Source organism: Nymphalis io, chromosome 19, assembly GCF_905147045.1.
Source record: "Nymphalis io chromosome 19, ilAglIoxx1.1, whole genome shotgun sequence".
Classification (NCBI taxonomy): domain Eukaryota; kingdom Metazoa; phylum Arthropoda; class Insecta; order Lepidoptera; family Nymphalidae; genus Nymphalis; species Nymphalis io.
Window position 1 is genome coordinate 1,203,235 of NC_065906.1, and position 15,740 is coordinate 1,218,974.

The following is a 15,740-nucleotide window of genomic DNA, read 5'->3' on the forward strand; positions in this document are numbered from 1 at the left end:
GTAAACAGGACAAGATTATCGTAATATATTCGTTACGCACGTCTTACTTCATTATTAAAAAATTAAACATTTTAAAATCACGATCGTATGGAATGAAAGAAAAACATGAAATGCTTTAATTTAAATTTGAAAATGAGACCTTGCATTAGTACAATCTTAGTAGTAAGGAGTGGGTATAATTCTGCCTCATGCAAGGCACAGACGCACGACAGTTACGCGCGGCATCCAGTTGCAAGTGCACCGGATGCCTTAACGCTGGAAAATTAGATTCCTTAGTAACATACCGGAAATACTTGAGCATTTCTAAATGACTTTAAACAGATTAAAAATACTTAAGACGGAACCTAAAATGTAGCTAAAAATCTATAAATAAATTACCAGGCTAACATAAAATGAAAATGTTATTCCTTCAAGATAATTTCTCAATGCCTATTCCGTATGCAAATGAGTCGTTGAACACAAAATTGCTTTGTAGTTTTTAAAACGAACAATGATATATTGACCACATTTGCGGCCCTTTCACACACAGACAAACAACCTAAAATAGGCTACTTGAATAAATATTTCAAACTTAAAAATGCTAATGCGTTAAATCATGACCAAATCGTGGAGCCCTGGACGTAGAGGCAAAGTTGAGATTTAGTTAGAAATGGAAGGATCGAGCTATATTGGCCGTGTTCGTAAAGTACACGGTAGCTTCAAGTAATGAGGATAGACAATTTGTGTGTAATTATTTATGAGATGCAAGTTGAAAAATTTGTATTATCATGTCAAACTACTGAGCTTTGAGAGATAATGTTCCATTTACGAAATTTATGTTTGTTGTAAATTTTTTTTGGCTTCTGTTTGCACTGTCAAAGGCTTTAATTTTTAATGCATTTGTGTAATTTGACTTTTTTAAGTTGTTAATTTTTAGTCAATATACCAATAACTTTCATAAAACCTATTTAATTAAACCGAAATAGGCCTGGCACTGGGATATAACATGTTGATCTCAAACGAAGGTCGTGACTTCATCGTGACCGCACTTTTTATGAAGGCGGACGAGCAAATGGGCCACCTGATATTAAGTGGGCACCACCGCCCATGTAAGAAATAATAACCATTCCTTACATCGCTAAAGCACCACCAACCTTGGAAACGAAAATGTTATTTCCCTCGTGCCTGTAGTTATACTGGCTCACTCATCATTCAAACCGGAACGCAACAATACTACGTATTGCTGTATAGCAGTGGAAGAACTGACGAGTGGGTGGTGGAGGTACCTGATGGGCTTGCACAAAGCCCTGCTGCCTAGTAAAGGCTTCTTTATATCCAGTTATGGAAGTTTATTTATGGGCTATGTGCACAATTTTCGTAGCATAGATTTTTCATGAGATGTCATAAATGATGTCAGATGTCAATAGATTTTTTTTCACATTAGAAATATTATTAAAAATCATAGGGATGTTTTTTTACAAGCTATTTGTAATGGGGCAGATATACAAACACATAAAAGGATTTAACTATTACAAACAGGCAGTTATGATGGTAGATTTGTTCGACCCATTATTTACCATCTTTTTCTATCGCGGTCGTCCGTCTCGCTCTTACATGCAGCTGTCATTTGTATGACGAATCACTTTGTCATTTTGACAGCTTTTTGTTCGTCAAATGTAATTCTCACCCTTTTGAAGATAAAAAAAATTATACACACGGACACACTTGGATTTGAACAATTCATGTGAATTTTATCTTGTGAGGGATAAGGGTCATTTTGGGATAGATTAAAATTGATTCGACATTTGTTAGTGATGCGTAGAATTATGTTTTTGTTAATATAATCTTACAAACTATTCTCTATGTCTGTGTGATTAAAGGATAAAGGAATGGAGTTGAATTGTCTATGGTAGAAAAAAGTTGCTTTTATTGTAATTGTAAAGGAGAGAAACGTTATATACAGTAAGTAAATTATGCTTCAAGTATATATTTTATGTCATTTATAAGAAACTGGTCCACGCTCAGGTGACCCAAGAATTGGCGCTCACATAGCTCAAGGACTGAGCCTAGCCTGAGGGAACAGCGTCAGCATCCAGCGTACAAAGCCACAGGACAATCTTTTGAACGGCTTATACTCTTCTTCGGAGTATATATTATTTAATGTATTTTAATATTGTTTAATGAAAATAGTTATTTATATGAATTGCTTAACTTTACTCAGAGTTTCAATTTCCTTAAATAAGATACTTTTAAACGTTTCCAAAAGCAACGATTCATAGATGACAAGTAAAATTTAATATATATATTTAATATCTATATATGTATATCAAAAACAGTGTAAACATTTCAATTGCACCAGATTTGATTCACAAACAAACAGACAAACCCTCGAGGCATTATCCTAGCAATTACCACGGATCAGCCGGCGAACATCAAAGGGTGTAACAATGGAATCACCCTGTATTGTAATTTCGCTGTAACTCGGATGGGGTAATAGTTTTATATGTGAAACTTTATTCCCTGTTGTGATATTTTTTTTTAAATATTGAAATAGTTCTAGAAATTTTGTTTTGTTATATTTCATTAATGTAGCACAGTGCTTAGAACAGCATGACTGTGAGCATTACTGAATTTTCATGTGATTAATTTGTGTTTATAATTCATCCTATGAATATTTACCAAATGTGTATTCTTTAGAAGGGCAATGTGGTGGAATAAGCTTCTCCGCATTAGAAGGGGATCTTAGGTCAGCTTTGGGACTTTTAACATGTATTAATTAGCTTTTAAGTTGTATATTACTTAACTAACCATTAATATATTTAATAATTAATATTTTTTACTATATAATCTCTTTAAATTATCATTGATTAGGATAAGATAAAACTCAGATTAAATCAATTAAGCTTTATGTGTATTACAGTACATTAATAATACGAAATAAAAAATAAATTTAAAAGGACGAGTGTGGAATACACCGGTATTACGAACGAAAGATGCATTTGTAATAAAAATGGCGGATAAATTTATGTCTTTTTTTTTTTGTTAAGCAATTTCATTCCTTTTGAATGAATCTATGAATGCACTTTTACAATTACTTATACAGTTATTTCATTTGTAAAGTTTAATATTACTGTTATTCAAAGATTTTGGAGTCATTGTTAAGTTTTTAAGAATAACTTAATATTATTATAAGACTAAATAGACTAGCAACCAGAATATAAAAAGTTTATTCCATGGATACCAGAACGTTGGAAATTAACGTTGAAATGGAATTAAACAACAATATTCATAACAAAATTCCGTAACCGTATATAAAATGTGTTCTTAAATATTTGTTTGTACATATGTGCAGAAATCAAGAAATCATTTTTTTTATAGAATAGGAAGGCGGACAAGCATATGGACCACCTGATGGTAAGTGGTCACAAACGCCCGTAGACATTGACATTGTAAGAAATGTTAACCATCACTCAAACCACCAATGCGCCTTGGGAACTAAGATGTTATGTCCCTTGTGCCTGTAATTACACTGACTTCTTCGCCTTTCAAACCGGAACACAACGATACCAAGTACTGCTGTTTTGCGTTAGAATATCTGATGAGTGGGTGGTACCAACCTAGACGAGCCTGCAAAAAGCTCTATCACCAGTAAAATGCATCAAAAAAAATCACGCAGAAACTAATGCATGCTAATCACACATAACAGTAAAACAGTATATACTTTGATTAAATTAATATAATACTTTTTATCCCAGTATACAAAAGGGTTTTTGATAACTAACTACAAATATTTACGGATCGAAGTCGTGAGCAGCGAAATCTAGCAGAATATTACAAATGACAACAAGTACTTGATGGTACTTTGTGTGGTGGTACAAGGGCTTTGTGCGAGCTCGTCTGGGATGGTACCACCCACTCATCAACAATTCAACCGCCAAATTGCAATAATTAGTATTGTTGTATTGCGGGTTGAGATAGTGAGTCAGTGTAACTACAGCACCACAAACCTCTGGAACTATGATTATAGTTCCAGAGGTTTGTGGTGCATTGTCAGGGATGGTTAATGTCTATGCATTTCCAGTCTCCTTAACAATTTTAAATAATAAAAATAATACAAGAAATGCGCAAGGAAATCTCATATTGAGAACATAAGATGACGAGTCAGAGTTCTCTGTTTCGTAACAGACACGCGATGTGTCTTAGGTTTTCCATTACCAAATGAGAATCGTCAACCAATCATAATTCGTGGAAAACGTGTAGGTAACGCGAATCTATCACGAGGAGACCACGCCCCCGGGGCCCGGGGTAGCGCCCCTCACTAATCTAATATTAAACACGTTCGAATATTAGATACAAAGTGAGCATTCACAGAATTTAATAATCCCAAGCACTATCCCATTCCGACACCATCCGTCCCTCTCTAACATGAATTATTAAGAACAATTTTATGATTACATTTAGAGTAAGTGCGCTGGTGCGTGATGTGAAAACCGATGGTGAAAACCAGGATAAGGGATAGTTAATATTTTATTGGTTTCGATAGCTTTGAGTTATGTAAGTCTCGGCTCCGGTCATTTTCAATTTTGTGCACGAAATATTGATAACTTGATATCCCGAAGGTATTGCTTTATTGGCTACGGATGATATTGAACGCCTCGTGAATTTCGTTTGTTAACAGCGAATGGGAAACAAAATATTATTAAACGTATGTAATAGCACTTAGTATATTTCTGACAGGCTTTCGCCTGCGTGTGAGGATAAGGAAACACATGTTGGGTAGCCTATGTGCTAAGTTAGGATATAAGCTATCTCTATTCCAAAATCCATTCATATCCGGTGAGTAGATTTTGCGTATAAGAGTAACAAACATCCATCCATTCTCATTTCAAAAACTTACATGCCTTATATATAAGTATTATATATGCCATTAATAAATTAACGGTATTTATATAAGTTGTATTATTTTAGCTCTATATAGTAAAATACATAAACATACGGAGTGTCATACTTATAACATCATTAGTATTTTTATAAGTTTTATTTTAATGACTTAAAATTTTACACATATTGTACGCCGTATTCTTTTTTAATGATATAAAAAAAACACATCCATAATGGTTTTGAATTACGATATTGTTCAGGTTATTTCAAGGGACACACATACGAACACGGTGGGCACATCAGCTTACAGTAACAGCCTGTGAATATCCCACTGTTGGGCTAAAGCCTCCTTTGAGAAGGTTTGGAGCTTATTCCACCACGCTCCTCCAATGTTGGTTGGTAGAATACAAATGTGGCAGAATTTCAATGAAATTAGACACATGCATTCCTCACGATGTTTTCCTTCACCGACAGGCCCGAAATGAATTATAATCACAAATTAAGCACATGAAAATTCGGTGGTGCTTGCCTGGATTTGAACCCACGATCATCATCGATTAAGATTCACGCGTTCTTACCACTGGGTCATCTCGGTTTTATTCGACGTCAGCTTACTTCGAATGAAATAATATCAACAATGTCCAGTTTTACAATTAGTGTGAAGAATCAATAAATTGTAAACAAAACGGACGAAGTGACAAGCGTGAAAAAGGTGAATCGATTCCAAATATTTCGTTCCGTCTATTTGTATCGCGTGACGGTCGAGATCGGGCAATATTCATAAAATTAAAAGTATTAACGGTGGCTTGATAGCTGGTAGCTAGAACGCGTGAAGCTTAACCGACGATCACGGGTTCGAAGCCAAGCAAACAAGTATATACTCGACGATAAACGAAAACATCCTAAAACTTGCACTGAAATTGTGTCCGCAAACCAGCTTTAACAGCTTATTCCGAATAAGGAGGAGAAGGCCTTAGCTCAGCAGCGGGACATTCACAGACTGTTATTTTTTATTATTACTATTTTCTTGTCGCCTTCGTTGAGCAGGACATATCGAGAGAATGAGGCTAAACTCTCTAAACGCCTACTATAAGGCAGACCTGACGGTTGTAGAAGGCAGCCTCAAGCTCTGGCTGGATGAGGAAAAAGATCTGAAGGAAATCAGTGAGAAGAACTGGAGGGTGAAACCAAAATATGTATAATAAAACAGTTACACGAAATTTCATATATATATATATATATACATTATTATGAAAGTTCGTGTAATAGTTATTTAAGAAGTTATATTACGAGTAAAGCGATTTAAAAATGACCGGGAACTACAAGACGAGCGGTCATCGCGTGCTCGGAATACCAACACAATTCTTGTGAGGGGGTTTTTTGACGAGTGGGGGAGTTATGAGAATGGAAGCGAACTTGTGATAATTTTATTTGGTATCTCGTCCCCTTGATAACGCGATAATTGTATATGAATTTAGTTTCGAGTTTCGGAATAATGTACGCTTGTACTGAAATTTTCTGCGGAGTTCTTTTATCATCAAACATAAAACATTTTAGCAATTGAAGATAATTTCAAATCGATTTATGAATATCTACGATTTATTTTTGCAATATGTATTAAAAATATGACTGTGTATATTTAATTATCTATACTATAAAAACAAGAAACTATTTTAAAATGTAGTTTTGTTAACTTTAATGTTTTAAATTAATTTGGTCAATTATAAAAGTCATCAAAATGGCGACCTTAATTACTACACGAACTATGCACGGCGCTGATGTACTCGTATATATGTATGTATTATGTACACAAAAAACGCTCTCCGGCAGACAATTAGTCGAATCATCTCGGCTCATCCGAATTTCATCGCATAATTGTCAGATGTAATTGAAAAACGCAATTACGGACCGAGCACGTCAGTTAATTAATATTAAATTCGCAAATAATCATCCCCCCTACCTCCCTCCCCCGGGACGAGGGAACGCGGCCTGATTGAATTATAGGGAAATTTTGGAATTTTGAATAATTCACGGGCTGAAGTTAGCCCTTTACGACTCAAGGGCGCTGGGTCAAGTGATGGCGTCATTAGATGAGGACCTACTTATATTTCAATCGACTAAACAGCTAATTTTTATCATAAAAACAAACATTTTGTTAACATTTTTCAATCAAGAACATATCAGATGACAAAAGGATTTTTTATCTGTTTTATTGTTAAACGTTTTGTTTTTTTTACTTGTCATTTACGAATCATTGTCCCGGTTCACCAAAATTCAATTTAGTTCATTCTGCAACGGTCACGCCGACAAAACCGTACGACAAACCAAACAATTACACAAACGTGTGCCGAAAGCATAATTTTTCCACGAAAAATGTGAAAATGTTAAAAAAATAAAATCACTGACGCTTTGTTAGTTTTTCGCGCCAACACGCTCGCCATTTTTGACAGCTGTCAAAAGGCCTGCCAGTGATTGCGTCTTTTGTGAAATCACACCTTTACAGTTTTTTTTAATTCAAACGCACGACGCAGCTATTTTGAATAATACACAATGTAATCCCACACAAATTACCCAGTGCATAGGCATATGAAAGCGATAATCGGTAGAGATGCGTCGCCGATACATGCATCACAATCCTGTCGTCCGCCTCATTTCAATACCTATTGTAGTCGCCGCCGGTGTGGAACCGAAACGTCATAACTGGCAATTCAATACGCACTCATCCGTCATTTCCGTACGAAAGATACATGACAATCGATCGAGATTCAGAACGTAACATGTCGTCGCGATGCGACGAGTGATTCTGATGCTCCCGACTGATTTCTGAACGTTGACAAGCGCTCGTGTTGAGAGTTCACCGAGTTCTTTTTACAAATTTTTCTTAACTGTTTCCTTTGTGGAAGGAGAAGGTGACACGAGATTGTGACGCGACGATGTCTGCCTGTCAGTTTTAAATTGGCTCTTGACGGGTGTTGACGTATCGCGTCGGATCTAGATCGGAGTGTGGACATGTTAATTGTTAGGTACGAGACGCGGCGTAGGAGTAGCACGCCCTATTGACAGCAGCTCATTAAAAACCTGTCACACCACTCGACCCTTGACCTTTAATTCCTACTGAACACTGTCGGCCATTTTACGATAGCATTTATACATTGTTGTATCACATGAAGTTTATAATTTCGATGCAAATGAGTTGGTAAGCGTACTTGTGTTGCGCGATTGCATTTTATATTTGCATTAATCAACCTTTCGGTTACTGAAAAACCATTTATACCCTTATTATCATTTTACATTTGTTAACTATACGTTATAAATTGCCTCGACGAATCAGGTCCGTCCAATAAATCATTGTCCAATGGCTTAAAAAGGCAAGGATGATAAAAATCTAATATTCAAAATTATCATTTAAATTCAATACGCATATATACATATTATCAAAAACTACTCATGGTATCTCTAGAATATTAGAAGAATACCTGATCGACTACAAGCTCAACAATGACCGCTTGCAATGTCATTATTTTTAAAGAATTAAATTTAACTATTATAATTAAATTTTCAGAATGCTATTATATTAACATACCAGCTGATGTTTACAACAGCGACACTGAAAATATTATATAGAAGCTTACCTGGATCTGTTGCGTCGAGGGTCTGCGGCGGGGGCTGACTGAGGGGACCAGGGGTGCCACCGGATCCCGGGGAGCGGACATCATCGTTTACTGCACCACCATAGGACAACGACGATGACGGTGGTCTCTGTTGGCAAACGTACATACATGATCAGCTTTAGTTGTATCGTTTAAAATCAGGAATCTTGAAGGAAATAGACAAGAGTCGATGAAAATATCAATGCCTATATACATGGACACATAAAGAGGTCTTATCCATTATATACATATAAAACATGCTGCGAAATGACAGCGGGTTACTCCATGTTGACATTTAACGGATTGCAGTTTCTAACGCAAGATGATCCTGTATTCTCACAATTTTGACCAATTTTATTTCCAAATTAATCTTATACAGTAAATTTCTTGCCATAGACAAATAGGTTCACAATTTCCGTTGTTTCGCAAGTCGCAGGTAATGAGGCGCGGGCGCACGCTAGTCCGCCATTACACGACACCTGGCTACGGGTAATGGCCGACGATACGCTCAAATTATTCCATTATCGTGATTCGCCAATTCCACTCGTAATTTGACTATTTGTTTTAATTTTAAATTTTTCTATTTCATATAATTTATCAATCTTTTGGATTTATGTGCAAAGAATTTTGACTGAGTTTCAGAGCTGTGTAAAAATTACTCTTGGTTCAGTCTAGTTAAAAAGTTATTTAATGAAATTTATTGTAGATATAAATTTCATCAATAGTTAAGTTTATACAATTAACACTAGCTATTATTAAGTATTTTTAAGAACAATTATTTTAAATTAAATTCGACGTTGCTAATGGCTTTAGTTAAACCAAATGAGCGCAATTATTTAATTGCAGCCAAGGTTTTTTCGTAGCCTCACCAATGAAGTTGAAAAATTCATATCCAAGTTTTGATTGATATTCACACAACACCCCATGGGATACGTGCCGTAATAAACAAAAAAAAATCTTTAATTGCTGTTCATATACCGCTAAATTGATCGTGAGCACTAACGATCGTTAGGTGTCTTATTACAACAGAGGATTGTTTTAATTTAAAATAATGGACGCTGCTTAATTGAATATCATAGAGATTAAAATGCCGTAAGCTAATTTCAAACTTCCGAACTGTTTCAAACAGAAAAAAAGCTATCAACGCAATACCGAAATTAACTTATTAAGGGCGTTTTGAATAAAATCTTAGTCAATACAAGTCATTAGCAATCAAATCGATTATAGGATATTGGTTTTAGAATATATATAGAATGATAATAAATTCTATATATATTCTTAATAATATTTTTAATATAGTTTATATATTTTGTATGTTATGTACCTGTTTACCTGCAATAGATTTATGCTAGTGCGACTTTCCAAGCGCCGCGTGTTTGATGACGCCTCGGTCCGAGAAATTCCTTTCAAAAATAGAACACGCATAACACAACTGGCAATTTCAATAATCATTAAAGAAACCGAACAGACGGCGAATTTGAATTTAGAACAGATGTCCGCCGCCACTTTCAATTACACCAATCGGAATCTGACGATGCTCAGGTCTATTCCCAAATTTGAATATCGAACACATGTTTCCAATTTCGGGTGACTTTCCTTATTTACGCTGGTTTAAATGCCGTCATAAAAGATACAAATTATTTGAATTCGTTTATAAATAAATATAACTTTACGATATTTCACTTTATTAATACGAATGACAAGCAAGTAATTTTGTATCGTTCCAAAATTGTATGGTTTGAAGTTTATTTTTTTAAAAGGTCCTTTATAGTCGCAGGAAGCGTTGCTGCTAATGTGTTCACACCATATGTGTGTATCAAATATGACTTCGGTTCGCGAGTAATTTTATTTTTATTGTTATAATTTTGTTTATCCACGGACAGGACGGGGCATAATTTTGTATCGTTAGCGAATGCTGTCAGTCACCATTTGGCTAACGATCGTCAAAATAACACCTTTTGTTGTAATTATTTTCCAATAGTTTCTGATAAGTGACACAGACACGCGATGTTGAAAAGTATAGATTAAAAAATACTTCATACGAATTTGTAGTATCTATATATATATCTTTAGTGTGTTTTTTAATAAAATGTTTTATTTTTATTTTATTTGTTTAGTATTAAAAATGCGTTACCTTTGAAATAAAAAATAAAGTCAGTCACTTCACATACAAACAATTCTTTTCAAATGTTTTTTTTTTTTTTTTAAATTAATATCTTTGCTTCAAGGGCGGGGTTGGCTCGTGAAGTGGTAATTTCGCAGTGTGGGTCATGGGTTCGGTTCCTGGAAGGGGCGTGGCACCGTTTGCGATTTGAGTGAAAGTTTTTTGCGGTTACTGAGATATAGATGTGTGGGAAAAATGTTATGTCATTAAAATAGTTATGTGGCTCATCACCGTTATTAGTTGCGACCGAAATTATAATTTACTGATAAATGACTTAAGTAGTACAGATAAAAGGTTCAAATACGACTTTTATTTATGACATATTAAAAGTCAAAACAAATCACATGAATAAATGTTTCACTCGACTTAATTAATTTGAAGTTATCAGCGTTTTGGAATGTACATTCTATCGAGAAGAACCGGTACGAAATTCAAGAGTTGCTCTTTTCCACCGATTAAATTGCATACCGTAACAGCCTGTGAATATCCCACTGCTGGGCTAAAGGCCTCCGCACCTCTTTTTGAGGAGAAGGTTTGGAGCTTATTCCACCACGCTGCTCCAATGTGGGTTGGTGGAATACACATGTGGCAGAATTTCAGTGAAATTAGACACATGCAGGTTTCCTCACGATGTTTTCCTTCACCGTCAAGCACGAGATGAATTATAATCACAACTTAAGCACATGAAAATTCAGTGGTGCTTGCCCGGGTTTGAACCCACGATCATCGGTTAAGATTCTTACGCGTTCTTACCACTAGGCCATCTCGGCTTTTTATGCTTTAAATTGCATAGGTTTGTAAATTAAATAATATTTATATATGCTGACTTAATATTGTAAATGCGCAATCTGTCTCTCAATCTGTTCGTTACGCTTTCAAGTCTTATCTACTCAACTGATCATCATAAATTTCAAACACGTTGTCAGTGATACAGGAAAGGACATAGGGTACATAACCCCCCCCCCCCCCTTCCTCCCTCACACGCGGGAAAATAGTTGATTTCGTTCTTAACTCGATGTGTATAAGTATATTATGTCACATTTGGTATTTTATTCAAACTTAAAAAAATATTCGATCCTGTTGTTAAAACATCATCCTCTATTTACTTTAACACATAACCCTCCATATCGTTGTTGGCGGTGAAAGAGCAGTCAAACACCCCGGGTCGCTATTACCAATGACAATGTATCACGCGGGTGTCGTGTGACGTAGAATTATAACTTGATAAATCAGTACATTAGAAATAATATTTATTTTTTTCGTGTTTAGCTCATTTTTTTAATGTTCCAGTTTAAATAACCAAGAAACGATCCGTTTTTCTTTAGTATTGTCTATTTGACGTTGTCAATTCTTACAAGCAATGTTCGTTTGCTTAGATTAATCTTGCAAGCTGAATTAGACCTGCTTCCTCTTATCCTATGGAGTTGAATTTTTTTTATTGGGTCTGTTCCATGAAAATGCATTTTTACGGCAAGCAATGGTTCTAGACGATCGTCGACTATTCCAGTCGACGATCAACAGCATTAGCACCACACCTTGTGTACAAAAGCGTGTTTTTTTTTCAAATTTTGTAAAGTATTAAATATTTATTTATAGCCTTTTGCACCGAAATAGCAAGCCAATGATAAGCACCTGTATAACACCTCGTAAACAATTCCACTATCCTCAAGCAAAACGAATTCGAATTATGATTCATAATTATAAAAGCATAAAGTTGCTTCTTGAAATGTAAACATCCAAGATCTAAGGTACATATTATGGACACAGTTGACAAAATGCTCTACCAACAATAAATTCGTGTAATATATATAAATGGCATATAAGATAGTTTACAAGTGCGTAACGCCATAAGTTAACTACAGATAAGAGAATGAACTATCAGTGTCAAACAGAATCTCATTCAACGCAAGCGAGACTATTTTCACAGACAGTACCTACTTATATAAACCAAAAAACATCTTCAAAACAGTTCCAACAAAATATGCCATGAGAACGTAAATTATGACGTCAAAGATACCCCGATAAGCTTCGTCCAAGTCGATGTCCATCCCCCGGGGAGGGGACGAGTGGAGGGGAGGAGGGAACTCGACTTTTCCATTACCATTAATCCTCCCAAATGAGAGTTTACTATTGTGTCATCTTGAAAGAGGTCATACGTCTTAATGTAGCGTTCTTTTGTTTCGTCTGTTTGTTTATTCCGCCACTTTTAGCGGGAATGGGTTTCGCCATCTTGGAACGTTTGATAGAATGCTCCAGAAATAGGCTGTAATCTAAAATTTAGAGATCTTGGCTTTGTTTTTTTTTCTGATATATATTAAGATGTTTAACTGGACTTTATACTTTATTTTTATTCAATATTATTATATTTTTGTAAGAAGTAAAATAGGTTATTTAGGTGAGTATAATCATAACTACTAACGTTAAAAGCTATAACTAAATCAATAACGTGTGTACGCAAATTCGTATTTCGAAACTCCAACGACTCTATTCCCACCTGGCGTTCGGAAACTCGATCGTGCGCACGCGCCGTTCCAAATTCAAAATAATTTAAATATCGAACAAACTTCCATGCCCTTTATTGTTCTTTTATTAATTTCTGAATAGTATTCCTTTTTATAAAGGGTTGAATTATAAAGTACTTCATCAAATTCATCAGACCCATTATGAACGTAATTATTACTTCCATTAAATTAATTATTGAAAGAAATATATAAAAAATAAATAAAAATATATATAACCCTGCTTGTTACGAACATTATATTTTAATATGAGAAAAACGTTTAAATTTAACATCTACAAATAATATTCAATCGATTGTAAAGCTATAAATTATACCGCGAAAACCTGTCATTAGCCGCCATATTTTTAATATGGCGGTCGTCGTGACGCGCATGAATATGAGTAAAAGTATTTAAGTTACGACATTCTTCCGGTACAAACATTAACGTTTGTATTACATTATTTATAAAATGTTTAAAGCTAGTTCGTGAACGTTACTTGACCTTTTAAATATATAATTATTATAAACTGATTGTTTTTAAATATTTACCTGATACAAATGGGATAGTTTTTGTGTGTCCGCTAATACAAATTAATATATATTAGACTAGCTACCCTTCCGGGTTTCACACGAATTGAATAAAAATCATAAAACGTTTATGACGTAATCTCTATTGGTTTACGCAATCGCTCCAAATCGGCATATTTGTTCCGACATCTATGATCATAGTCGAATTTCAGCCAATCTACTCAAAACGATAACGAATTATGCACCTAAAGCCTTTATCACGAGTAACTTCGTCCATTGGTGAAAACCGTTTGAAAATCTGTTCGATAGTTCATGAGTTTATCGCGCTCAGACAGACTTACACAGCGCTGATTTACTCCATATCAATACGTCCGGAATATTTTATAAATCACATATATTTCATTATAAGTATTTGAGTGTGTGTTTTTTCGTTATGTATTATATAAATAGTGAATATTGTACATAAGATCACCACATTACAAACATTCGATTATATGAAATTTTAGAATATTCTAGAATAATATAATTTCTAGAACATTCCTCATATTAAGAAAAAATCTTATCGAAATATATGAGGGCTTTTAAAGTCGAATTTAAATCATCATCAATTACTAGTCAGTTCAACGCATTGATCTGAAAGTGGTTTCTGCTGATTCGAACCGGCACGAAACTGAGCAGTTACTTATTTAATTACTAAAAATATATTTAATAAATAAACAACGCACACTAATTATCAGTATCTTTTATAGATTTAAAAATATTTTAAACTAAATTTCGTTCGAAATTCGTAAAGTAAATATAAAAATATTTTTTAGTATTTGAGATTAACTAATTCTCGATTGTATTTAAAATACTTCCACTCGTGTATGCGTGCTATACGTTATATTGATCGAAACATATAAATGATTTCGAAGCTTTCAAATTCAGTCACATACGTCATAAGAATATATTCTCATTCAAAGCATTTCTAACGTGCGTAAAAAAAACTATCACGCTACTTCGTATGACAAACAGACATACGATTCTCATTACCGTCATAAGTGTCCAAGGTCAACGTTTATGGTTTCTCAATCCACTCATAATGTCACCACAGTTTTATGGTGTCCGTGATGTTAATCCTAACTTGCGCAGGCGCCTATGGGTCGTCGACCGCATGGGAAAGGCCACCATAACTCACAAACACGTGACAAACACACACATGTACTATAAAAATAAAAACATTTTCGTCGTCCGATAACTTATCAAATTCGCGATTTGAATGTTTGTTTTTTTTAAAGTAGTGCTGACCCAATTCCCAACACTATCATAATATTATATCGATAGAAATGTTCATATCCTGTGTTAATATCAATTGCTAACGAATATCTAATATTTTTTTGTATTAATTATTTTTAGCGCCTATAAAATGTATGAATAATGTATGGTTTTATAAAAAAGACCAATTAAATTCACATAAAATAGACTATATATAAGTAAGTTACCTTTAGTATATGTAAAAAAAACATTCATTAAATTTCAAATATATTGATTGGGTCAGTTCTTTTTTCTTAACAAGATTTTTTCATTGAATGAAATATTTGCGATTGCGAATTATTTTAATACAGAAACGTAAGATTGATTCCTTTAAAGTACAGTTTTAGTATTTATTTGAATTGGTAATTTTAAAGTTACTATTTAAAGCTTACCTGAATACAGTATTATTTAGAATTTTTTTGCTTATGATTTGTCTATGAAATTTTATGAAAAAAAGTTAAGTAACAATTTGTACCAGCATAATTTCACATGTGCTGGATTCCTCACGACGTTTCCATCACTCCTAAGCAACAATTATAAGTAGATACAAACATATGGAGTCTCACTGTTGTCAGCCCAAATTTGAAGCGCTATTTTTCTGTTTCTTTTAGGAAACTCAATCGAAATTAATAACGTAATCTGGAAACATTGTAAAAGTAACGTAATACTGAGGTGGCGAAAAGTCGCACTGAAATAACCGCCCATATGTCGTTGACCGTTCGCTCGCTCGAGCGCTTTAAAGCTA

The 15,740-nt window shown here is 34.4% G+C and overlaps 1 protein-coding gene across 6 annotated transcripts in view; it reads right to left on the reverse strand.

The window, feature by feature from the left end:
• LOC126775891 (homeobox protein homothorax) overlaps positions 1-15,740 on the reverse strand; it is a 258,601-nt gene that overhangs the window by 162,640 nt on the left and 80,221 nt on the right. For all 6 annotated transcript variants that reach the window (XM_050498054.1, XM_050498050.1, XM_050498053.1 and 3 more), the window contains exon 7: positions 8,493-8,619. In XM_050498054.1, coding sequence (XP_050354011.1) covers positions 8,493-8,619 — 127 coding nt within the window. The remainder of the gene's footprint in view (positions 1-8,492; positions 8,620-15,740) is intronic.